At 43.7% G+C, this 27,366-nt stretch overlaps 1 protein-coding gene across 4 annotated transcripts in view; it reads left to right on the top strand.

Annotated features, from left to right (window-relative positions):
• The first annotated feature begins 4,891 nt into the window (after window positions 1-4,891).
• The window catches only part of CSNK1A1 (casein kinase 1 alpha 1), a 40,322-nt gene continuing 17,847 nt past the window's right edge, over window positions 4,892-27,366 (top strand). The window contains exons 1-10 of one of the 4 annotated variants that reach the window (XM_069972368.1): window positions 4,892-5,811; window positions 10,080-10,186; window positions 13,162-13,288; window positions 14,166-14,264; window positions 19,649-19,732; window positions 22,209-22,348; window positions 23,702-23,780; window positions 24,589-24,663; window positions 25,439-25,545; window positions 25,858-26,011. In XM_069972368.1, coding sequence (XP_069828469.1) covers window positions 5,689-5,811; window positions 10,080-10,186; window positions 13,162-13,288; window positions 14,166-14,264; window positions 19,649-19,732; window positions 22,209-22,348; window positions 23,702-23,780; window positions 24,589-24,663; window positions 25,439-25,545; window positions 25,858-26,011 — 1,095 coding nt within the window. In that variant the 5' untranslated portion in view covers window positions 4,892-5,688. Of the gene's footprint in view, window positions 5,812-10,079; window positions 10,187-13,161; window positions 13,289-14,165; window positions 14,265-19,648; window positions 19,733-22,208; window positions 22,349-23,701; window positions 23,781-24,588; window positions 24,664-25,438; window positions 25,546-25,857; window positions 26,012-27,366 lie in introns of those variants that run through there. The other 3 variants (XM_069972361.1, XM_069972374.1, XM_069972380.1) reach the window with 3 other exon arrangements.

Genomic DNA, 27,366 nt, shown 5'->3' with positions numbered 1-27,366 from the left:
TAAAGGAGAAGTCCGGCCAAAATTATTTTTTTTATATGTTATTACTTATCTGCAGATAATGGGGGAGTAGTACCTTTTGCTATCCCTATCATCGCCCGCGCCGCCGCCACCGCCGCTCACACAGGGACTGCTTTTCATGCCCCCCGCCGCTCCCCCTCCCGGCTTTAAACTTACTATCGGGTCGCTGATTCCCCGCCGCCCACGCCGCTCCTCACTATCTGGCCGGCCGCTGACTCCTGCCCGCTCGTTCCTCACACTATCTGGCCGCCGCTCTCTGCTCTTGCATGCCGGCCGCGTCAGCCCGCCCCCACCCCGGCCGGGAGCACAGCGCTTCCTGGTGTCCCCGGCTGGGGTGGCGGCGGGCTGACGCGGCGGGCATGCAAGAGCAGAGAGCGGCGGCCAGATAGTGTGAGGAACGGGGCGTGCAAACGGGCGGGCGGGAGTCAGCGGCCGGCCGGGTAGTTAGGAGCAGCGCGGGCAGCGGGGAATCAGCGGCGCAATAGTAAGTTTGATGCCGGGAGGACGAGAGGGGGCAGCGGGGGGCATAAAAAGCAGCCCCTGTGTGAGCGGCGGTGGCGATAAGATAGCACAGGTACTACTCCCCCATTATCTGCAGATAATAGGGGAGTAGTACTTTGTATATGTTCCCAGCACCGAGCAGGGAGGGGGGAGGTAGATGGCACTTCTCTCCCTCCCTGCTCGGTGCCCAGCAAATGTATTCATTGAATACATTTATGGGATACTTTGGGGAGCAAGGACACTTGCTCCCCAAAGTATTCCATAAATGTATTCATGAAGTCAAAAAAGTACAGTGCATAACATTACATTACATACACTGTAACTCCTATGGAGTGTCCAGCAGGGGCGCATTATATATAGAAGTCAATGGTACTCATTGACTTCTATATAGAGAGCGCCCCCTGCTGGACACTCCATAGGAATTACACCTTTCATCGTGACGTCACTGCTTCAGAGATAATTCTAACACTTCCTGATACACTAAATTAAGGGAAATAGCAGTATATGAGCATTTCCCATAATTAATCTACATTAGAAAATTGTATAACTTTCCATAAGTAATAAAATATAAAAAAATAATTTTGGCCGGACTTCTCCTTTAAGCTCCATTTCAATGGAACTGAGTTTCAAAACCACACCTGAACTGGAGACAACAGTAGGGGGAAAGTGGCCATGTTTTTGTGGCGCTGGATAACCCCTTTAACCTTTTCTATGTTTGAGTGATATGTCAAAAGTTAATATTAATGACAGTGGTAGGTAGCCTTCCACCAGAGAGCTGTAGAATGCAAACATCACATGTAGGAGGAGTAAAAACCTATCTCGAGTTTCCTGAGAAGTTGTAGGTCTATAACTGCAGTTTACTTTCTTATATCTAGGATTTTGAGTAGAATGTCACTTCACTAAAATTCTCCTCCCTTGATAATTTGCCCAAAGTACCCATCAACTCTAAGGGACTAACTGTTTTATGTGGATCACCAACCCACAAACTCTCATCGCTCTAGCACATGGTCATGGACCTGGAAATAATATTCACCTAGTTGGACAATAAAAAAAAGCTTTATTATCACCCTATTCATATCCTTTTGTATGAATGCCTCTGTCATGAATGTAAGGATGTTCAGTATAGGCACTGTGCAATTACATACTGTGCTTCTGTGCATGAGCCATGTATTTAATGCAAAGGATGGAATTTTATTCCATCATGACAGCCTTCTTTAGGATAGACCTTTCTGATATGACAGGACAGGATACAATGCCATTTAGTTGTATCCTGTCTTTAGATTTAAAGGGGTTGTCCAGAAAAAAACTTTTTCTTTCAAATCAACTGGTTTACAAAAGTTATATAGATTTGTAATTTACTTCTATTTAAAAATCTCAAGTCTTCCCATACATATTAGCTGCTGTATGTCCTGCAGGAAATGTTTTCTTTTCAGTCTGACACAGTGCTCTCTGCTGCCACCTCTGTCCGAAACAGGAACTTTCCAGAGTAGGAAAGGTTTTCTATGGTATTTGCTCCTGCTCTGAAAGGTGTAGAGTGTAGTGGCAGGATCAACGACGATCTCCGATGACGGAATACAGCAATAAGCTTTTTTTATAGCTTTTCTAATGTTTTACTATTTTTAAGAACAGTAAAACTTTTTTCTTGCAAATGTGTGATTACAATGGCCCTTTTTAAACTCTTATAGCGTTTCTATATTTTCACATACGCGGCTGTATAGGGTGTCATTTTTTTGTGCCATGATCTCTAGTTTTTATTATTACCATATTTGTGTAGATGAGACATAATTGATCAATTTTTATTCACTTTATTTTAAACAAAATGTAATAAAAATAATCAATCATGGCGTTTTTAACCGCTTTTTCTTTACACCGTTCAACATGCAGGAACAATATTTATTTTATTAGAACAGACGATTACGCATGCTACGGTATATTATATATTTATTTATATGTGTTTTATTTATAAAATGGGAAAGGGGGTGATTCAAACTTTTATTGGGGGAGGGGTTATGTCATGTTTTTTTTAAAACATTTTTTTTTACATTTTTTACATTGGATTTCTTACACTGATCATTGCTATGCCATAGCATAGCATTGATCAGTGTAATCTGCGATCATTGCATAGAGCCTGACTGCCGGGAGGAAGGTAAGGGATCTCTGGCAGTCAGCTACAACGGTCATAACCTCCACAGTCACGCTGCAGGGGTCCACAGCTCCTGTCACAGATGTAAGTGCAGCGATCGCGGCACTGCAGTGGTCAATGGCCAGCGGCTGCGCGATTGCGGCAGCCCGTCATTAACAGTGAGGACCTGGCTGCATATGGCAGGCATTCCCCACATGCTTTGAAGTGAGCTTAACTCCTGAGCTAACTTCAAAGCACCACTGGGCTTCATGACGCACGGGTACGGCATGGGTCCTTAAGTGACAGGATTCCATGACATACCCGTACAGCATGGGTCCTTAAGGGGTTTAAAAAAATTATTTTAAATCAACTGGGCCCAGAGAGTGCCAGAGATTTGTAAATTGTAAATTAAAAAATCTCAAGACTTATGAGCTCATGTATGTCCTGCAGAAAGTGGTGTGTTCTTTCCAGTCTGAAAAGCAGGAGAGGTTTTCTATGGGGCAAAGGTGTCAGCAGACAGTGTCATGGACAGCAGTGGCAGCAGAGAACATTGTGTCAAACTGAAAAGAATTTCCACCACTTCCTACAGGGCATACAGCAGCTGATAAGGTCACCGTCTGGCACCACCAAATTTTGCGCCACTGAGGTCCCGTCACTTGTCTCGGCCGGAGTGGTGCTGCGTTCTTTTCCCATCCTAGCAGGCTGCAGCAAGCGCAGATTGAAAGGGGATGCGTTTCCGTGGCCCTCATTTTTAAACCACTTCCTGGTTCCCGCACACAGCACTGGTCAATTACCGAGCACCGGACGGTTATGAAGCACTGGAAGGGGCCGGCCAGCCCCCAGTGTGACTATCCCCCCTCTGTGACAAAGGCTGCCCTGCTGTAGAGCATGCTGAAAGACAAAGAACCGTGACTAAATGAGTGTTTTCTCAGATATACCCCCTAGAAGGATGGCACACCAAGTATGGTATGACAATGCTTTAGGCGCTAACTGCACTACATGCATTATAATTAGCGATGAGTGAATCTACAGTAGGAGCGAGGCAAATTGCTTTGTTTCTATCTGTATGCCGCTCATCAGTCTGCGGGGCTTTGAAATCTGCTCCACTTCCTGCCGGGGTGCTGGAAAAAAGATCGATCCAGTACTGGGGAACTGGGAGAAGTTTCCCAGGACTGGATCCATCTTTTCCCAGCACATGGGAAGGAGCGCCAGGAAGAGGAGCAGACTGATGAGCAGAATGCCAGTAGGAACAAATCGCTTTGCTTCATCCTACTGTAAATTTGCTCATCACTAATTATAATAGTGATTGGTTCCCTTTAAAGGGAATCTGTTACCCGGCATTCCGGCGCAGGGCCCGCCCGACCCCCCTGATACTTACCATTTGCTGGAAGTCCCGCTCCTGGATCCGGTCCCGGGACAGAGATATCACCGTTGGCAGCCGTGCGAGTGGACACCAGAGATGAGTCCAACGCCCATAGAAAATGACGGCTCCAGTCATTCTCTATGGGCATCGGACTCATCTCTGGTAATAAGCATACAGCACGGGCTCACCTTCGGGAGCCAATATCTCCGCCTGGGGACCGGATCCAGGAGCGGGACTTCCAGCAAAGAGTAAGTATCCGGGGCTCCACCGGACTTTGCGCCGGAATCCCGGATGACAGGTCCTCATTGAATGTCATGAGTGCCCAACCTGTCAGATAGTCAATCAAAACCCCCTAAAGCCAGCCTTTATTTACCCCTCCATAGCCCCCCCCACCTGATAGAATTGCATGGATCGGTCTCAGCAAGCTAATGACTGCTTATTAAAGTTCTGTAGGGGGATTCAAAAAGCATACAAAAAAATTGAAATAACTTTTAAATATTTTATTTAAAAAACCCCAAAGTTCAAATCATACAAAAAAAATAAACATATTTGGTACTGCCGATAATGGAATTGTCTGATCCATTAAAATGTTACTGATGCTCAGCTGACTTTCCCCAGGGAAGCCTTCTATCTCCCCACCATGAACCCTAGCTTCATCAGCTAATGACATCACACACCCTGATTTCCCTTTAAAAACATGACATCACATTCTTGCTTCCCATGAAGCTGTTAATCTCCCCGGCTGATGACGTCACCCGCCCTGACCCCCCTCTGCGGCCATTAGTAGCGCCTCTGTTGTGAGGAGGCGTCACTTGCCCCTGGCTGCCTGGGCTGTCACCATAGGGATAGGGTGCGGTCGCCTGAGGTAGCCTTTCTTCCGTGGCTTCCCCTGGTTACCTAACTGCGGCCATTTTTGCCTCGGGTCACTGCGGGCCTCTTGGCGGGCCGGGCGGAGCGAGCCGCCATTTTGTCAGCTGGTCACCGCAGCCCCGCCATTTAGCCGATACACACACTGCCAAATACGCGAATCCTCCGTATCTTAGGATACATTAAAACAAATATCTAATAGTGGGCAGCTAGTGATAACGTGAGTAACTGTTTAACCCCTCACACTACACACTATAGAGGCTGGCGGAAGGGCGTGCTCATTTACAACGCACACACAGCCCAAAAGAAAAATGGCGGAGCGGTTGTCTGGGTGTGTCGTGACGGTAGGCGCCTAGTCCAGAAGGGCGGGGCCAGCAGGCACGGGCTGTGGGGACGCGTAGAGCGACAACCTGTGGCGCCCTTCCTCATTACCCAACGTGCACAGCGGCGCGGAGGAGGGCATTTTGTGGTGAGGCAGAGAAAGCTGGGGGAGCAGGAAGAAGAGAACACAAGATGGCGGTCTAAGGAGAGAGCGGAGGGCTGCGGCTGTGACGGAGGGAAGAGCACTGAAACCCGGCGCCAAAGGGTCCGGGAGGCTCGGTACGAGCCAAGCAACGCTCGGGAAAAGGGGCAGAGAGAGAGACAGGGGAGCGGGAATAGGCGGCGCCCCCGTTATATTCAAACAAAGGAAGAACCGAAAATCCCGAGCCCTCCGGGACCCTGAGGCTTTCCCCCCTCCCCCCGGACATCTACGTGATCCCGGCACGGACTGCTGCGTCTTATCTGTGGAGTTACCGGTATCTCTCGTCCCCGGATCATGGCGAGCAGCAGCGGCTCCAAAGCGGAGTTTATAGTCGGAGGGAAATACAAGCTGGTCCGGAAGATCGGCTCCGGCTCCTTCGGAGACATCTACCTGGCGATCAACATCACGAACGGCGAGGTAACGAGGCCCTGCACCGCCCTGACTGCCCTCTAGGGGCCGCTGTGGGCCCCTCAGTCCAGTGTAATGTGGATTAGGGCCACTATGGTGGAGGTGACATTCCGCAGTGCATCATGTACGGGGAGGCGGAGGGCTCATACCTACTAGCTGCCACCTAGGTGCTATACACACTGGCTTAGTGCTCTGCCCTACATGGCTATACATGTTGTGGCTGCTGCTGTCGGATCGGTAGCTTCTGTATATATGTATATATATTTTATTTTTTTTTGTCTTGTGTTCATATAGTCTTATATCTAACCCACATATGTGCAGCTGACTACATAATCCTGTATTGGGTCTCCCCTATGAATACTAGGGCTGCTGTGTTTTATGATGGACATTGATATAGTACTTGTGTCCTGTCCAGAGGACTTTGTATATGTTGTCTATAGATTACCCAGAGGATACTTACGAGAGCCTTGCCTATTTCCCCCATAGGTTCTTTGCCCCCATTAGCTGCTGGCATTTCTTCTTAAGCCATTTTATGTTTGTGAGTTCTTATTACTTGGACCTAAGCCATCCCGATGAAGTGTATTTCTGGTGGGTGCAGGGCAGTGTTCCAGTAACACCCATGGGAGGCCTAGTTTAGCAACAGCTGGAAAGCTAAGGTTGGGGGATAGTGCTGTGTGAAATGGCTGCTTCACTTCCTGGTATGCCAACCCCTCTGAATAGTCCTTAGAGGTGAGCAACTTACCAAGAATTTAAGCCTAACAAGTTGGCCGTCGCCTAAATAAATCTTGAAAGTTTTTTTTTTTTTCTCAATATTAAGCTGGTTGTTGAAAAAAAAGGCTGTCTTTTTGGCCACTGGTGGTGGAATGTGTCAGAATGCTGTGCTTTCCTATGCAGAGGAAACATGAGACCGGGCTTATTTTATTGTTTTTTACCCGATTCCTAGTCAATAGCTTGTGCTGCACAGTGGTATGCATTACAGGTATTATATGCTCCTGCATAGAGTTGTTAGACTGGGATTTACCCATGTAAGAGTGTATCTGATTCCCTGGAGCAATGGCTCCGCACTGCCTTGTTCCTTTCTGGAGGATCAGGGTAACTATACCAGACTAAATGAGGGGATGGCTGGTTTGGGTTAGATGGCTCTTATTGTAGATTGGCTTTATTCCTGATGTGTACCTCAGGGGTGAGGCTGAGATGTGAACAGAGCCTTATTAGATACTAGATATCAGCATTTCTCTTAAATGCACCAGTAGATAACCTTATGGGATTGTTGGCGGGATATCAAGTGAATTGTGTTATGGTAGGACCCTCTATCTGTATTGGGTTTCTTCTGTGACTAAGCACAGCCAAGGATTTACAGGGAGACCCATCTTTCTTTCTCTTCCCCCCCCCCCCCCCCCCCCTCTGTGGGGGTGGGATTAGCTTGTGAGGGCACTGGGGGCTCCTGGGTGCATGGTGGCACAGGCTATGGTTCCATTAGGAAAGCCAATAAGACTTGTCATCTGGGAGAGGGGAATCTGATTGGGTGTGACTCCCCTGTCACAGCTGTCATGGCCGTTGTTGGTGCCACAAGCCAGGATAACAGGAATAGAAAGCTATGGTGCTGGATTTAGTGGCGCTTTATTTCTTGAAAGTAACCAGAGTAAAAGTGTAAACCACAAGAGTCTTGTATCTTTTGGCTTTCCTTATGGTTTCTACTTCCTAATCAGTTTCTCTTGTCGGGAGGTGACTTGTCTGACCGCTTAGGCTAGGTTCACACTGCGTTTTCAGCATCCGTTTAACGCATCCGTTTTTTGCAAAAAAACGCATGAAAAACGGATTGCAAAAAACGGATTCATTTGTGTGCATCCGTTTTTCCATTGACTTCCATTATAAAAAAAAACGGATCCGTTTTTTTGGCGCACCAAAACGGACCAAAAAAACGTTGCTGACCCTATTTTTCTGGACGTTAAAAAAAACGGATCCGTTAAACGGATGCTGAAAACGCAGTGTGAACCTAGCCTTAGCAGTCTCCTAATCTGGTCGGCTCTGTCATGTATTTATCCCCATGGATTATTCACTCAGTATATAGACAGGCTCCAGTGTAGCTATAGCCACCTGCTTGGATACAGGTACCCTCCTCCCCCCAGGGCTTTTTGGGCATATTGATTTGGTGCTTTGTTTAGTAAATCAATTGTGTGTGAGGGCACAGCTAACCTTCTCAATGTGTTACCCTTCTTGGGATACTAGAAAGCAGAAAAAACTGCATTGTGTAAATGGGGCCTTGCTGACTGGAATGTAGTCTTTCCTAACCTTAGGGTGCTGCTACATAGCCTTGTGTGAGTCACTTCCTTCTCTCCTGGCTCTTTATACAACTTGTCTATATCCTGATTGCCCACATTGCAGACATTACATATGGTTTATTACCATTGCCTCTCCTACAGCCATTCCAGTAGGCCTCTGAGAAAGCATTCCCTTATTTATGTGCCTGATTATTACACACTCTATGGCTATAGAGAATCATGGAAGGCAAATGTTAAAGCAGAGGCTCCCATACATCAGACGGATGGGTGATGTGTAGTTGAATGGGCAGCTGGGTACTGACACATTGGAGCCGCAGTGTCTTCTAGGTGTAGCATTAGGGAGTAGCTGAAGCACCAGGCCCTTATTGCAGTGTGTCCTCTCCTCTATAGTCCCTTCCTTCATCCTCGCATTGTTTCTTGATATGGGTTTGTGTACAATAACATGGCTGACAGCAGAAATCTGATCTGTTTCCATTACAAAAAAGTCACTATTGACCTTGGCGTTTAGTAGGTAGCAGTGCCCCTACGTTACTATGGAAACTCAGATGACAATATTGCTGTTTTTTTGTCATAGAGCACAGGCAAACATGGACCCTACTGAGATCCTGAACACTTAGCAGTAGTCAGCTGGGCGCCCTCTTTGTAGTATCCAGTTTGAATGCCAGTCCGTAAGAACTATAGAGACACATCACCTTGGCATTTTATTCCATTGTGCACACTAATGGTCTTGGAAGGGGAGGGAAAGGCAATAGAGACAAGAGGTGTTGCCAGATTCCGCCAGCCTTTTTAGGACAGTACTTGTGATTGTGTATGACATATCGTATATTTAGGATTTATTTAAAGTGTACATGTCACTACGTCCACTGCGGTGAATTCCACTTGGCGGATGGAAGTTCAAGTATCCATGGCTATTAACACACAGTGACTGAAATTTGACCCCAATTGGATCAGAATTGGGGACTCGTGCATTTGTCACAATGAGTTTGTAGCCATGGTTACCCAAACTTCCATCCGCCAAGGGGAATTCAGTTGGCTCTGTAGACGTGATGACGGGTACACTTTAGGATCCTACCAGTAAAAACCTACAGAGGTAACTAAAGGTCCTTTTACACTGGCTGAATATCAGCAAGGAGTGTTTTTAGAAATCAGCCCCTGTAAGGGCCTGTTCACACTAACAGGCAAAAATTCAGAGTGGAACCCCTGCCCTGGACTCTGCACGGAATCCCGCCTGCCTCAGTGTCTCAATATAATGTGTTGCGTGCCTCCGCTCAAATAACTGACATGTCAATTCTGTGAGCAGAAAGCGGAGGTGCGCAACACGTTACATTGAGGCACTGAGGCAGGCGGGATTCCGAGCAGAGTCCAGGGCGGGGGTTCAGTTTGGAATTTCCGCCTCTTTTACTCAGTGTGAACAGGTCCTAAAAGTGTCAGCGATCAACAAGTGTCAGCGAGTGGGAAAATGTCCAATCCTCAGCTGATGTTTTCTTCTGTGCAGGCTTTAAAATCTATCATTATTGGCCCCACATCTTCCTGTATGAACAAGGGCTATGAGGCTGATAGCAATATATTTAAATGACTGCACGTACGATTCAGGCATAGTTCATTCAGCCCGGCCGCTCAATTAGTTGAGCCATCTAGAGGGCCCTTGTACACTACGGAAATCACATGGATAACTTCCGTCGCTTGCTCCCGCTTGAAGTACCGCCGGTGCCATAGGCTCCTTTCTGTGGTCAGGCGGATTCCGCCAACCGCCCAAAGAATTGACATGTCAATTCTTTAAGTGGGATGGCTGAATCCACCTGAGCCTAGAATGAAGCCTATGGGACGGCCGGATGTTCGAGCAGGAGCATGCACAGAATCCATTGGATTTCAACGGTGTGATTTCTGCAGTGTGTAAGGGCCCATAAAGTATGGGATCTCCATTTATAAGGAGGTGGGTGTATATATAGACTTGGGGTCCCTCTGGAGTCTGACCTCTTCATTTGTATTTTTCAGGAGGTCGCTGTAAAGTTAGAGTCACAGAAAGCTCGCCATCCTCAGCTGTTGTATGAAAGCAAATTATATAAGATCTTGCAAGGTGGCGTTGGCATACCACACATCAGGTAAGACTTTTCTTTCTAGGTCACTCCTAGAAACAGATAGTGGGTGATATTACAATACTGTTTACCACACTGTATTCTCTCATTTCCTTATTTTCCTTGTTATCTAGCGGCAGGGGTTTAAGCAGCGCTACATTGTCTTGTACAGTCTGAAGCTGAGGTTGCTTTAATAGTCAGAGCCAATACTCTTGTGTTTTCTTTTGGGGGGTGCTTTATTTTATTTTATTTTTTTTTAGCCGTTCAATGAATGTATGCCTATTTGTAAACAAATTTAAAGGCTGAAGCAAACTGTTAAAGGGGTTGTCCGGCGATAAAAAATTATTCACAGAATAACACACATTACAAAGTTATACAACTTTGTAATGTATGTTATGTCTGTGAATGGCCCCCTTCCCCGTGTCCCACCACCCCCACCCGTGTACCCGGAAGTGTGGTGCGCTATACATTACCTGTCACGTGCCGACCACGGTCTCCGATCGTCAGCAGTGACGTCTTCTTCGGGAGGCCAGCGGATCTTCCCGAGTGCCGGCCGCCCTCTGCAGCGTCATCCGAAGCTCAGCCGCGATTGGCTGAGCATAACTGTGCTCAGCCAATCGCGGCTGAGCAGCTGATGACGTGGCCGCGTCATCAGCCGCTCAGCCGCGATTGGCTGAGCACAGTTATGCTCAGCCAATCGCGGCTGAGCTTCGGATGACGCTGCAGAGGGTTGCCGGCACTCGGGAAGATCCGCTGGCCTCCCGAAGAAGACGTCACTGCTGACGATCGGAGACCGTGGACGACACGAGATGCGGTGAGTATAATGCACCACACTTCCGGGTCTAGCGTGGGTGGGGGGAAACACGGGGAAGGGGGCCATTCACAGACATAACATACATTACAAAGTTGTATAACTTTGTAATGTGTGTTATTCTGTGAATATTTTTTTATCGCCGGACAACCCCTTTAAGGTTGAACACCTCCTTGGGAGAGCTTTAGGTACTTGGCACAGATGTAGGCTTGGTGCCAGCGCTACAATGCTAAAATTGTAGTTTTCTAGCTGTATACACCTGTGACACTTTTAGGCTGCTCACTGCCTTGCTTAAGACTGTAGTGAACAGCTGAAACGTTGCAGTGGTGAATAGAGCTACAAAACTACAATTCTATCATGCTAAAGGTTGGAGTGTCAGTGACCACTTGGCAGTGTGTGACAGCTTTCAGTGGATATAAGGATTGCCAAGGGTGGGGAACTAAAAAGAAAACCTTTGTGAGCCGCCTTATTGATAGACATAGCAAATGAAGCTCAGGAGGAGCAAAGTCTACACTGTACCAAGAGAATAATCAAGCATGTTGCCAGATATGTTTTCACTTGCAGATACTCTTAGAGGAGAATGGATGAACTTTAAATTTAGTTGAGGGGGGAAGTAAGTCACTTGTTAATACTAATAGCTTTTGCTTTTGTTAGTCTTTTGGAGGGAGCTTAGGCTAGGTTCACACTGCGTTTTCAGCATCCGTTTAACGGATCCGTTTTTTTTTTTTTTAACGGTCAAAAAAGTAGTGTCAACATAACTTTATTGTGCGTAAAAAAAAACAACGCATCCGTTTTGATACTTTTTTTTTTTTTTTTTTATAATGGAAGTCAATGGAAAAACGGATGCACACAAATGCATCCGTTTTTTGCAAAAAAAGGATCCGTTAAACTGATGCTGAAAAAGCAGTGTGAACCTAGCCTTAGCAGTTGTCGTAGCACATATACAAATTGTATTTGGTAACTTACAGGAAAGAAGCGTAAATGCTTATGAATTTGCAGCTGTACCATAGAAAATGTAGTCTGGTATTGACAGAGCATCAGTGAATAATTTAGTGCAACTTTGTGCTGTAGATATATAGCTTATGCCATCTTAGTATGTTGCAGGCTTCACCCTATATAAGATCCCATGAGGACGTGTCCTTAATTTGTTCTTGGCACTCTGGTAGTCCGCAGTGTAACAGGAAATGCGGAGAGGGCTCCGATCTGTGTGTTAATTTTTTAATGAAGTGAATGTTAGGACTGCTGAAATGTTGCTACTTTGTTTCGGGGCATACTCAGGCCCAGTTGCCAGGTTCTAGATCTAGGTAACAGTTGTCACTGTGGTGTTTTTGTATGGATTCCATACTGATTTGGCGATGAAATTAGTGCTGTACACTTGCACTCTGGGAAGCAAAGCTATAACTGGGTTTTACACTACAGTCTTTTGGCCTAGATCATGTAACATGAACAACAGACACTGAAGCTGAATTTTTTTGCAATACAGTAAATGAAGTTACACAGTTGTCGCCCTTTTCTTTACTACTAAGTGGAGTGCAACAAGCAGTGAAGAGATGGGGCTTGAATTTCAAGACTCCACTACCATGCCAAATCTCACCGCAAACTTCTGCATACTGCCTAAGTAGTCAAGGCTGTCCTTCCTTCTGTATCTTGGCCAGGGAGTTCACACAATGGCCTGCACTTACATTCTATCATGTTTCTGTTGGTAATGACTAGAGATGAGCGAACCGGGTTCGAGTCCATCCGAACCCGAACGTTCGGCATTTGATTAGCTGGGGCTGCTGAACTTTGATAAAGCTCTAAGGTTGTCTGGAAAACATGGATACAGCCAATGACTATATCCATGTTTTCCACATAGCCTTAGGGCTTTATCCAACTTCAGCAGCCACCGCTAATCAAATGCTGAACGTTGGGGGTCGGATGGACTCGAGCATGCTCGAGGTTCACTCATCTCTAGTAATGACCTAAGAAGAATAAACATTGGCTTTGGGCTTACCAGAGAGATTACTGAAAGGAAAACCTATTAGAAAATTTTATATTGAAATTGCTTCATATATATATATATATATATATATATATATATATATATATATATATATATATATATATTACACTTTTGTCTGTTCAAGCATGGTAGGTTGCTGCGTAATGTTTCCTTCTGCAAAGCCAATGGCGTTATCTCTTCATCTTTTAGGTGGTATGGACAAGAAAAGGACTACAATGTTCTAGTCATGGACTTGCTGGGGCCAAGTCTCGAGGATCTCTTCAATTTTTGTTCACGCAGGTTCACTATGAAAACTGTGCTTATGTTAGCAGACCAGGTAATCCATTGATCTCCAGCCGTTCTTGTGGTTGAACCCATTGAGGCCCTCTTCACACTGGGTTTGAGGAAATCCTAAACACGTTTGTTAGTGGAGCATGCATACCATTTCTGCAGGTTAGGCACAGGACAGCTGAGGGTTAGCCATGCACAGGCTATTTCTATTCAATACACCTAATCCCAATGCCTTTCTGTTTTCAGGTCCATTTCATATATGGTGTTGGCTTTAACCCATTTAATGATTGCCTACCTCAGGGCTCCCCCTATTGGGTTGGATTTATACATTGTGTAGTGGCAGCTCCAATTTACTGTAGCACAGCTTCTATTGAAGTGAATGGAAGCGGAGTTGCAGTAACCTGGTGTCACCAGTACGCATTGAATGGAGCAGACTGTTCCTGGCCCGTTCATTGTGTGTATGCCAGAGCAGTGGCTCTGCCAGACACTTGGGATAGGCCATCACTTTAAAATGCCTGGAAAAATTTAAAAAGTTAAGATTTTTATTTCACTGGACAACTGCTTTAATGTACTGAAAACAGTTATGGTAGAAAGTACCAATCTTGTTTTAATACCCTGCTCCTGATTTCCTTTTCCTAGCATCAAGACTGCTTCCTGTCGTCATGTGACACCTCTTATACTAATATTGCAATGATTAGCAGTCACATGACAGGAAGCATAAATATAGGGGAGTGTATGTGAGAGATTGCAGGAAACAAAGCATGGTGCGTGTATATAGGAAATATCCAGTTTAATTGCCCTCAACGTTTTAGCTTTTTTTTTTTTTTTTTTTTTTTTGCTTTGCAGTTTGTACATGCGTTGAATCTCTGTGTTCTTCTCATTGTACATACTGGAAATGTTTTTTCTTTTTTGTTTGTTTTTAGATGATCAGTAGAATTGAATATGTACACACAAAGAATTTTATACACAGAGACATCAAACCAGACAACTTCCTAATGGGAATCGGACGTCATTGTAATAAGGTTAGTATTGTGTGCCAGACTGAGTAACCTTTTGCCTGCTATGTGTCAATCAGCTGTAATAGCTTTCAGTTGCTTTGTCCTGTTGTCTTTTCATCAGATTTGCTATATACATAATCCTACATCATTGTCACATCCTGTCTTGCTCTGAAATTAAACAAGGTAGCAATCACCTTAATCAGTATTCATGTCTTGCCATATTGTAGGTTTTACTAAACACAATGTGTCAGCTGAGTTGTAATTAAAAGGAGTTATGCATACACATAGAATCTGCTTTGGGAACATAAGAGGTTGACTGCCTAAAAGACACCCAGTTTAGCTAAATGTCCCAACTCCTCTATTTCTTCAGTTCTGGTTGGTTAACTAGTTCTACGTTTGTATTTAGCACTGGGCACTTCTCTTCCATTTGTGTAAGCCATCATAAGCTCTCGGGCCCCCATCATTGGTAAAAAGACAGAGACAGGGCTGGTTTAGTGTTGCATCAGTCTTGTCCCTGCACAGTGCTCCCGGCCATCTAGCTGTGCAGAAAACTGCAGCCCATCCCCGCTCATTCAGACAGTTTGGTGGCCAGTAGATGCTGTGAAGGAGATACAGCAACCAACTTTACATCCTGTTGACACAATTGGTGGGTGTTCCAGAAACCAAGAAAGTTGCACGATATCCTAGTTATCAGGTGTCCTATTCTAAGACAGGGGGGCCCCATTTTCGATTAGTTTTGCACCCTGATCTATAGAAGCATACTGCATACCTCACTTTAATTGCAGCTCTCCCGTTGATTGCAGCTACAGGTTCTGACTTACTTTTTTTTTTTTTTTGCATGGTTTTTAAATCTATATATTCTCTCTAGTATTTTCCTGAGCTAACATAACATGCTTCATTGAAGGTACCAAAATGTTAAAAGCGGGCAGACAGGCAGCAATTGGCAAATCAATAAGCATGCTGTGCATAACATTCAACTGGGGACAGTTTGTTACTATAAACGTGAAGCAAGATTGCCAATTGTTCTATCTGTTATCTGGTTGTGGGTAATGTTTACCTTTGTTTGCCTGTATGAATGCCAACTCAAGGCCAGAAAATGTAAAGTGAACTGGGTTCCAACAGAGGTGCTATAGCCTCCCTAAACACGTAACTTTTTATTTTAATTTTATATCAAAGGAACATGGCTAAAATGGTCAACTATCTTGACTAAAATAAACTGCGCTACTGCACTACTTTCATATTTCCAGAGGCATTTTATCAAGTTCAGGTTTTGCACCAGATTTCCCCCGCCAACATTAATGCTAATGGTGCCCATTATGTTCTAGAATTTAATTTTTCACTGTGCCTTGCACAACCATTTTTTTGCTGCTCTCTAGGTAGTTGTGAGGAGTGGCATGGTTGTTGTATGTGCGTAGCAAAAATTAAAAGGTTTGTACTAATGTACTGGGCACCATTGCCTCTAGATTGTACACCACTTGGGATGCAAAGAGGAAATCTTTAATCTTTATTCCCTATATCCTTAGCCTTTGCAGTGGTGCAGCCCAAGCTGGACTCATGCTATGATTCTGTGAGAACAGCTGCTTTATATGCAACCGTTGTCTATCTGGTCCTGTAAATGACTGCACAGTACACTTCCTATTTGTATGCTTGGTCACAAAATATAAGTGTACAATCTAGTTGAAGTTTTAACTCAGATGGTGTTTCGTGACACTGTTTATTTTTCATGATAGTTGCCATTTACTTTTGGGCTAACAGGTGTGCCACCTTTTTTTTTTTTTTTTTTTTTTTTTTTTTTTTTTTTTTCCCCCCTCCCTTCCTCTTTTTTTATACTTGGTAAAGTTTGGGTGGGATGAGTATTGTGTTTATGTCAAACAATATGCCTTTCCCATTCTTTACTCCAGTTTAAACACACTTCTGATTTTCTAAACTACTAAAGTGTACCTCATGGCATATACTCATCCCATCTTACATTGGGAATGAAGAGATGCATGCTGGGCAGTACATTTGCCTAGGGAACCATTATGATGCCTTACGAACATTATTCTAGGGTCTTTTTAATTTCAGTATAACCCATTCTCCCAATATGACGCATTATTTCCCAGTGAACAGGTCTGTCATACCATGAGGTATGCTTTAAGCCTGTACAGAGGTCTGGAAAGATAGGAAGTATAACATTACTCCCACTAAGTGTTGGCTGACTACATGATAGAAGTCTAACCAATATTAAAGGGGATTTCTGGGAAAAATTCACTTTTTCCCCTATCCACAGGATAGGGGAAAAGTAGGAGATAGCGGGGGTCCGACCCTTGAACCCCCAGCGATCTCCTTATCACACTCGGCCGACTTTATAAATAAAGCCCCACCTAAGCATGTGACCCATGGCTCTATTCATTCCTATGGAGCGACAGAGCAGAGTACAGTGCTCTTCCGCCATACTCTGCTCTTACCATCACTCCATAGGAATGAATAGAGCCACGGGTCATGTGCCGACCCGGGGCTTTGTTCATAACAGAGCCGACAGAGTCCAATGCGAAGATTGCTGGGGAGTTCAGGGGTCGGAACCTGTGATTTCCCCACCCCCACGGAATACCCCTTTAACACTGATGCTGTATGCCTTCCTATTAGTAGATAGATGAACTTCAATTTGAGAGTGAAGAGTCGCTGTGCTTTGGTTTAAGCTCTGCTCTTCACATACAGTCACTTGTTTTTCTACACTACAACAGTTTTCATGTCCATCCACACAGCTTTCTAGTTATTTTGGTAGTAAGTAGATGGATGAATACAACAGTTGCAGAAATATCTGCACAAAGTCTACCACATGCATACATATCTTGGGGTTTTACCCCAAATGTTATGGGTTATCACATTGATAATGAACTTACGGCTTTACAGGTAAACTCAGCCATAAAAACTGTGAAAAAGAAACCTTTCTGGTAAATCTGCATAGTAGAGCAGCTTTGGTTAAAGGATTTAAAGAAGCACTACTATTTTTTTTTTTTTTAAGAATTCATCTCTCCAGCCAGTATATAATAAAGTTAGTATTGCTTTAGATGTCCTTTCCTACCTAAAATCCTTTCCTTCAGTTGGATCATGTGATCCCTTGAAAATTACATTTTTTTGTGCCCTCAATGGGGTCGCAATCTCAGCCAACAGAACCTAAAAACTGCATGGACTGTTCTCCACAAACTTTCATTAGTTTTTCTAGTGATTATACAGCTCCTGTTACTCGGTTAGGATGCAATCACCTGTACAGGATCTGCAACTTCAAATCTGCACCATCAAATCTGCTACAGATCCTGTACGTGTGAACGCACACTTATAATGGATTTGGTGACAGTTCATAAAGTCATATATCTTAAATATGTTTAGAGAATAGTATTATTACAGTATCCTTCCAGCAGGTAGATGTTACTGGCTTCACTGCAAGTGTGACCCAGTGCTGATGCATCATAGGATAACACATTTTAAGGAAAAGTATGGTGTTTAAAAGTCAAGATGGTGGCTGAACAGTGGTTATCTGACCCCAAAACAGTATTTAAATGTGTGTATGTAACAAAGCTGGGATGAAACAGTTGACCCTACAGGACATAAGTGCAGTTTATGGGCAAAAAATTTAGAGTGCTTCTTTAAGACCTTGACTAGAGATGAGCCAATTTACAGTAAGAATGAAACAAAGCACTTTGTTAGCTTAGTAGTTGGCTTATAAGCCTGCTGCCTTTTGACTCAGTGCCACTCTGCTCTGGGTGCCAGGAAAAGCTGGATCCAGTCCTGGGAAACTGGCAGAAGTTTCCCAGTGCTTGACCCAGCTTTTCCAGGTACCCCGGGAGGATAAGCCGACTGTCTAGCTAACAAAACTATTTGCCTCATTACTACTTTAAATTCGCTCATCTCTATCCTTGATGTTTTTCTTTAAATAGGAAAGTTAGAGCTACCTGTCAAAATAGTACCCTGCAAGCATACACTAAACTGGTGTCTTTATGAATTTGGGCACCTGATGTGTATGTGGATACATAATACAATTGCTTTATGAGAAGTCAACTGTTCCTACCAGTAAACCTGCTCTTTTTTATGGTGCTGTACACTGGTTGATAGAGGAAGGTATACTCTGTGAGCGTACCACCCCTCATATTAGGCTGCGTTTCTTGGCACATTTTTCAGAATTAAAGCATTACTGTCACTTGCTGAAAAAAACGTATCATGTTACAAAGAAATGTCATGTTTATATCTGCGCTGAAATGTGCGTGTATATTTATATATATATATATATATATTATATATGATTTTAAGTCCAGTCTCCTATGGATATAGCACTTAGGTGCAAAATTATTATTTTTTTATGTGTGTGACAGTAACACTTTAAAACAAAGTCCTTTAAATTACATGGTAAAATGTCAATCGGTTTACATGCAGTTCAGTTTTTCAGCTGTAACCATTAGACCTTTAATATAGTTCCAAGGGCATCTGACTCTGGGTTTGTCAGCAGAGTTCTTTACTTAAATTGCTTAGATGATCAGAAGTGTGTGAACAATGTATAGCTGGTTTTCTGTTAATTTATAGGGAAGCCTCTTTCCTGTAAATAAGTTGCCATCCTTACTGGATTTAACTACCCAAAATGCATTTTTATTTTTCCCTGTTACCCAAGAATGCCTATGTTCGTTTTTATTTTTAATCCCTTCCTCCCCTTTTTCTGGCATTTCTTTTCCTTTCCTGCAAATATCATGTACCCCCCCCCCCCCAGCATGCATCTTGTGTGCATTTTTTTATGAAGATATATATATATATAGTCCAGATCACAGAAGCAAAAAATAACTTCAGACATGCATGGTTTACTATGGATGGGAGGGTGTATTGTTCAGTCTAGCGTCTTGTGCCATAGAGGCAGGACTTCCTGGTAATCTTGTTCCAGCATCACTGAACCTTACAGGAAGGTTTTTGTAAATGTCAGACATTCTGCTCCTGTAGGAACAAGGCCTGCATGCTTATCACTATTATTCAGGTGACAAAATGCCTTACACCTCTTCCTTACTGAAGATTTTCTGTAGATTTATGATGTTTGAGGAAGGGCATTTTGGGAAATGAAGAAGCAGCTTTATGGCCACCTCCCCTAACAGAGGAGCTCTTAGCTCTTGTGCTATGGAAGGGGTCCATGAATGGTTTGTATTGAGAATATTGGCAGTTGCCAAGTGAGCAGTGTCATTACCTTAAATGGCCTTTTCTGAAATGCGGGGGTAATTGGTAGAAATTCAATTTTGGAGGGGTAAAAACCAAAGTGATCCTTAGCTACTTGGTGGAAGGAGGATGGCATTTGACTCCCCTGTTACCGCCTCGGTGTTGCCTGTCTGCGCCGGCCATTGTTGCAATGTAAGCAATACTGTTTGATGCACTGCCACCCTCTATTGTCTGTTCAGTGTTTCGAATCTCCAGTGGGGAAGAGGAAAAGAAGCATGACTGTTAGTACTTCTCAGGACCCATCTTTCTCAGGATTAAACCAGGTCTGAAAACTGTCTCCTTTTCCACCTTCCACCCCAAATTCATGTGCTTTTTATCCTTGGTTTTCCCTTCTACTTATTTTAACCAAACAATCCAGGCCTTGCACAAGCACCTCTTATGTTGGCATTATTCAGACATACTTGGCAAACATGCAACATTACTAAGAATGTATACGCTTTATTTATTGCTGAATGTTTTTTATAATTTATTTTTTTCCCCACTTTTTTGTGCAACCTGTGTAAGAGCATGTTTAGAAAAGACAAGTGTAAACCAGTTTTTACGTCTTTATCAGGAACTGAACCACTGCATGCTTTGGACTTCTGTGCCAGAATGATGCATTGGCAAAGTTGCACGTTTTTATGTTTTAATTCATGAAGACTTGACCAGGTTTGGTGGAGGTGGTGTCTTTTTTTTTTTTTTTTTTTTTTTTTTTTGTTCTTTTCTTTTTGCCACTTAACTTGGAATGTGGCTGGTTTAAACTAGCCATTTTTTTCCCCTCCATTTTTTTTTGTTTAGTATGTTTCCTGTAATGTGTGTCATCTGTTGCGGATGCTGCCTCGTCTACTTATTGTCGTTGATTGGGGTAGCTCTTAGAAAAAAAAAAGGAAAATGTGTTAAATGGAACAATTAGTAGTGTGATAACCTGGGCTCCCGCACGGTGGATCACCTGGGCTCCACACAGGCTACTTGTCTCCATTAGCATCTTGCCAGGCTCTCTTTCACACGGTTAGCATTTTTTGAGGACCATAAGTACCCTGTATTCGGAGTATGTATCCACAGACCCCATTACCCTACGTAGACCAGGAGGTCTCTGTTTGGGTAGTGTACTTTGCAGCTTGTGTTCATCTGCTGTGCCTTTCTATAAAGGATTGTAGCAACAAAAGAATTTTAATGTGCAGTCTATAATTGATACCACTATATGGAATATACACCTGGAGCTTTTCCAGATGAATAAGTTTTAATGTGAAAGTAGCTATAGTATAGGTTGTGTGAAAGTAGCCTAAGGGTGCCTTTACACCTACCGGATCAGCAGCGGATTTTCATGCTGCGAGTTTGCAGCGAAATCCGCTGCGGATCCTGTACTGTGAAGCTCAATAGGTCCCATACACGCTGCCTGCATGGGACCCGGCCCTCTTAAACGCCTGCACGGTGATCACCGCCCCGCACGCCCGATCGCAGCCCCGAGCATAAATCCCCTGCTCGGGCTGTGGCTGTGTGATGCTCCCGTCTCCCCTGCACGGGTGGCGATCGGTTGGGGGGGGGGGGGTTTAAGGGGGCCGGGTCCCATGCAGGCAGCTGGGCTGCGTGTATGGGACCCATTGAGCTTCACAGTACAGGATCCGCAGCGGATTTTGCTGAAAACTCGCAGCATGAAAATCCGCTGCGGATCCTGTAGGTGTGAACGCACCCTAAAGGTCCCCGTACATCTTCAATACTGACAGCCGAACCAGACGTCTGTTCTCTTCCATCCAGCCCCCATCTTTCCATACACAGGAACGTTCCTCACTGCTGAGCGTTCCTGTGTTCTTTATCAGGTGGAGTAGGCCGCAGTAAGGGCACTCCCTGCTGTTTACCTGTCCAAAAACAAAGGGGCAGCTAGTGATTTTTTTTTTCCCCCCCAAATCATGCCTGACCCCATCATCGACATCATCTGTCATGCGGGAGAACCCTAAACACCTTAAATTGAGTCCAGCCGTGGGTGCAAATAACTAAAGTCTGCCCTCCCTGCCTGTTCTAGGTTTAGTTTTCCTGTTTCTCGACTCAATGCGTCAGTAGATTGTTGGAAATGTTTGTGGTTAGACGACCCTGCTCTGATGTGTTGAAAGAATGAGAACATCAGTACTACTTGTCCATTTGCATGCCTGTGCATGTCCTCTTTGTTAGGTTTTCAGATACTGTAATGAGAGCGTCATGGTGTGGTGCATTGTATAAGGAATACTATAGAGTACAGTGCCACACTATAGACAGTAATGTCAGTGTCTGGACTGCTGTATGTCTCTTGTATGGTAACTTTATTAATATGCTGCTTGGAAGCAGAAATGATTTGGTTTTGAGACAATGTCATGTTAATTAAACCTATTGAAAGGGAACAACTACTAGAATTAGATGTCTTGTATGTGTTAATATTTTTATGTTTAATTGACTAGACTGGGAGGGGATTGAAGGACTAGCTTGGTTGGACATTTTAGGCGAATTATAACTTCCAGACTGACATTTGGAACATTTTTCTATAGTGACATCTGGTATAGGAAGCGGCCACGGCACTGGTTCAACACTGCATCCACGTCCATAGTTTGCGGTGGCGCAGTATATATTCAATTTAACTTATCAAAATGCTGGATGTCTTTCCTATGTTAATCACTTCTATGGGTGATCAAAGCATGTCTATGCTACCAAGTATATGGTTAAGCTTTTCAATTATTTATTTATTTATTTTTTATATATATTATATTAATACTTTCTTTTCCCCCCCACAAGTTATTCCTTATAGACTTTGGTCTGGCCAAAAAGTACAGAGACAACAGAACAAGGCAGCACATACCTTACAGAGAAGACAAAAACTTGACTGGCACAGCCCGCTACGCCAGTATCAATGCCCACTTAGGAATTGAGCAGAGGTAATGAGACTTGATTAACTGATCTGTTTGTCATGAATTTGCATGATGTGTGTGACACACACACACACACACACACACACACACACACACACACACACACACACACACACACACACACACATATATAATATATTTACTAATGCTAAGGGAGCACGCACATGAAACTACCACCCACTTGCCATGCTTTGTTAGGCTTGATCTGTGCATATTCTGTTACCAATCCTCCTCCTCACTCTTTAGTGGTGCTTGGCAGATCACATCTGCTTGGGCTCCAGAAAACAATGATTGTCTAAGTCACCACTGCTTGAACTTTTTTCTACTGGAGCCCCACCCAACAGAGCAAAGGGATGCCGGGCCTCACCGTCTGTGGTGGAAGTCCATACAAATATAAACACTATTGCTTTATTAGTCTACCCAATATTTGTCTCCTAGATTTTTTTATAACATCAAGTAAGTTCAAAATGAATCAGACATGTTCCTAAACCAGAGGCTTTGGCAGTCAGGGGAAGGACTGTGCAGCTTATAGTCAATTATGTGAAAACTGCCTCCCCAGCAACTATGGGGTGCCTCACTAGGGGCACACTTCAGTTTGGGAAGCACTGGTCTAAGTGACTGTGATAAGGAGAGTGAAGTGCTTTTGGCCACCTGGTGTAACTGTCCTTTCCATCCTGTTAACAGAAAAAAAGTATTTTCAATGAAAAGTGGGCTTTTGCCACCCAGAGGAAGTTCAAACGTTCAGCTCCTTCTTTCCTAAGTAAAACCCTTATGGCATGCATGCAAGTAAATGTCCACTGTTTAGCTTAATGGGCCGAATGTTACTAGGCTTTTGCAACCCAGGAAAAAGCTCCTTGGGTTTTATCGTATTTGCATACCCAACACCCCCCCCCCCCCTTTAAATCTTAAATCCTGGCACTGGAGTGCTGAATTTAAAGTTCTTTCTTAATTCAGGTAAGAAGCCCTTTTTTTTCATGGCATTTACCTTAGTCAACAATAAGCTGCTGAGAAATCCTGCTTTCAGTAAATTTCCAACTGCACACAGTCTGCTTAGGAAGTTTAGGCTCCTTTCATGTGTGGCAGTTCTGTTGCGGAAATATAAATTGTGACTGTCCTGTCCTTTGACACACACAGAAAGCAAAGTATATACTGCAGGTGCAACTCCGCAGAGAATGGAACTTCTCTTCAGTCACCAATCTCTGCTGTTTGAATTTACTCTCATGCAGAAAGGCCCTCTTTCAGTACACCTATAAGCCATTGAGTATGCTGTTTTTAAGTATAGTATGTTATCGCCAAGTTGAACCAGACTCTCTTGGTTTTACTTATTTGTACATTTTACATTTCTTTCCTTTCCCATAGTCGTCGTGATGACATGGAATCTCTAGGTTATGTGCTAATGTATTTCAACAGAACCAGCCTTCCTTGGCAGGGATTGAAGGTAGGCCATGTTCTGAACATCCTTTTTGAGTTGGGTAGACTTATCATATAGGTTGACTTAAGTGTTAACACCTTTGCTCCAGTGTCTGTTTACAGACACTCTAAATGCACTGTTCATCTACATTGCATAGCAATGTCCACTACTCAAAGCACTACATGGCAGAGTTCTGTACATAAGATGTTTAATTAAAAGATGGGCTATAACTTTTCATTCTGTACCTATTGATATGGCAGGAGGCCACGTTGGGGCTGGGTCACAAAAATTGCTAGAAATTACTCCGAGCAAATCTGTATACTAACTGATGGCGAGGAAAACCAAGTAAATGAACAATGTTAGTTTTTGGGTAATACAGCGATAATAACGCTAAGCGCTGTCCTGTGCTCTCCTATTTAAAGGGGTAGTGCGGCGTTTAACATTTATTCACTAAAAAACACACATTACAAAGTTATACAACTTTGGAATGTGTGTTTAAGTGTATGGCCCCCTTCCCCGTGTTTCCCCACCCCACCCCACCCCGGAAGTGTGGTGCATTATACTCACTGACCCCGACGGCTGGGAGCGCTGGGTCGACAGCAATTAAGTATACTGCACCACACTTCCGGGGTGGGGGGAAAACGGGGAACGGGGGCCATTCACTTACATAACAAACATTACAAAGTTGTATAACTTTGTAATGTGTGTTATTTAGTGAATAAAAGTTAAACACTGCACTACCCCTTTTTAAAAACATTGTCGAGTATGCTTGTGTCCATCCTGTTTAATATTGTGTTGCACAACGTTTTTATATTGTGAACCACATGTTCCACAGGCAGCAACTAAGAAACAAAAATACGAAAAGATCAGTGAAAAGAAGATGTCTACTCCTGTTGAGGTTTTGTGTAAGGTAAGCAGTTGCAATGAAATAAGCTGCAAGAGGTACATATACATGTCTGTAATAGAGACTGGAAATTACTAAAGTGTTACAGCTCTAAAGAGATGCAAATGACTGTTGTAGTACAAAAGACTGGCACTAAGCACATTTAACCTGGGTTCCCATTACACACACGCCAGGCAGACCAGCTTTTGCTATTCTGGTTTACAGTCCAATAATGCATGCCTACAGTACATGTGTTACAGTCAGGACTAGGTCGGTATAAGGTTTCAGCCTCTTAACTATTTTAGAAAGTTGTATAACTTTCATTATACAATGATTCAGCTACATAGGCCTGGGTAATCCCATAAATTAACGTTCGTATCGTTTTTATAACTTCCGGCCATTTATATGGGGCTGACACATTCTAGTTTTGGATCATCTGTCCCTTTTACAGTAGTACTCCTTTTTGAAGGGTTATTTTGCACAGTCCTATGTCTTTACCTAAGGCCTTTGCTCCATTGCCACTGCTGCCATCTCAATGTCGGTCGCTTGCAGCGCTGCATTTTCCTGTGTGTTGTACTAGGACCATCCTGCTCATCCAGTCTGTGACCACAGCAGTGTCTTGCCTGATTGGCCGAGCGAGAATATCCTTGTGCCATGCAAATACAAGGAGGTGAAGCGTGGCGGGGGACCCACAGAGAGTTGGCAGTGATGGTGGAGTTAAATAGAAACGCGCTATTTTAGTTTTTTTTTTTTTTTTTTATATACTCCAATTGAGTTTTGAATATTTTATTTATTTCAATAGGGTTTTCCTGCAGAATTCGCTATGTATCTCAATTACTGTCGTGGATTGCGTTTTGAGGAAGCACCAGACTACATGTATCTGAGGCAGCTCTTTCGAATTCTGTTCAGGTTTGTACATAGATGTTGTACTACAAATCTTATTGTGGCTGTTTAGTATATGGCCCCTTTTTACATGGTGTAATCATAGCTTTCTCGTGCGTCTTTATTGGGGGACACAGATATATGGTATTGTAAGGAGGAGTAACAATCATTGCCTCTCCCATCTATGTTTACTCCTTAACACCCAGGTTTATAGATTTGGCTTTAGTGTATACATTGTATATAATTACTATTTATAGATTATCCTATACACACTGCATCTTATATATTGTATTGTATTTGTGCTTTATTTCTGATTCCATGTTCTCTGTTCTTCTCCAGAACTTTGAATCACCAATATGACTACACATTTGACTGGACAATGTTAAAGCAGAAGGCAGCTCAGCAAGCAGCCTCCTCCAGTGGGCAGGGCCAGCAAGCCCAAACCCCCACAGGCAAGCAAACTGACAAATCCAAGAGTAACATGAAAGGTTAGTAGCCAAGAACCAAGTGACGTTTCAGGGAAATCAAATTTTTATTAGGGAAGAAAAGAATTTAAATTTTCACAATTCAGAGTGTTAGATCGAGGAGGTGGTTTAGAACCAATTTGGCCTATAAAACAAAGAAAAATGAAGAAAAAAAAAAGACGTCCTTGGAAAATTTGACTACTAACTTTAAATTCAAATTTCCTTATTTGTGTATCAATATATAGAAATCTCTCATCTTCTGGGATTTGGGGTCATCTTATAACTGCATCTCTCTCATGCATTAACTCCCTTTTCCAAATGTGGGACCAGTTTTTGGTGGTGTGAATGCGGAGCCGTCTCTTGGTTCACATTCCTGGACCTAACACTTTCATGGATTATTTGGAGCTTAGATCTCTTCCTTGCTGCTGTAATCTCCGTGGTATTTTCTTTCAGCCTTTCTGTTGCAAAAGGGTCTTGTGGGATGCTTCAGGTCCCTGCTTGATATCGGCCTTGTAAATTTTGGTGTTGGACTCTTTCTCTAAATTGCTGGGAAACTGTGACTGTTTTAAGGTGCTGAGTCATGTGTGCTTTAAGCATAATGTGCACAGAGAATATAGCCCTGAGCAACCATTTGCATATTTCTGATGAAATGGTAAACTGTGTGTGGCTGAGACGTCATTTGACTTGTGTGTTGGAGGGATGGGGAAGGTAGGGCTGCTGGAAACCTGCTAAAATTGACTTGTCTGTCTACTATTCTTGTCTGGGTTTGCTTACCTGTTGCTCCACTTACATCCTCTGCGTGTCTCGGAGTTATGTCTTTCAAGACAATCCTCGATCATCTCATAGCTGCACAATGTCACCACAATGTTGGCAACTTTTACTGACTATTGGACATCCCGGGCACCCCTTGAAACCCCTTTAAAACTACTTTCAAACTACGTGGGTTGTTAGTGTAACCTACCCAAGATGCGTTTTGGTGGTTATTCAGTAGTTTCTGGGCGTGGGAAAACAGTGAATGTAACACTATATAGCATGCACTGGGACAAGCTCAAAGTAAGGCATGCTGGTGTGAAGTACATTTCATACAAACTATAATTACTGTTAAAGTAAATACTTAAAGGACACCTTTCTTCTGTGCCCCCCCCCCCCCCCCCCCCCCCCCCCCCCCCCCCCCCCCCCCCCCCCCCCTCCCTGTGCCAGGGTGACAGGCTTTCGACCCCCTGTTAGATCCCCCTATACTCACGTGATCCCGCCGGGTCCCGCTTCCTGAGCCAGTAGGGTCACGGAGATTTCAGCGCGCGAAGCCCGCGCTGACAGCTGAGTCAGATGCCCATAGAGAATGAATGGGGAGTCAGATGCTCCGTCATTCTCTATGGGCATCGGA

The sequence above is a fragment of the Dendropsophus ebraccatus genome, chromosome 1 (genome assembly GCF_027789765.1).
Source record: "Dendropsophus ebraccatus isolate aDenEbr1 chromosome 1, aDenEbr1.pat, whole genome shotgun sequence".
Lineage (NCBI taxonomy): Eukaryota > Metazoa > Chordata > Amphibia > Anura > Hylidae > Dendropsophus > Dendropsophus ebraccatus.
The sequence above is the reverse complement of the archived record's forward strand: the minus strand, read 5'-3'. Positions and strand labels throughout refer to the sequence as shown.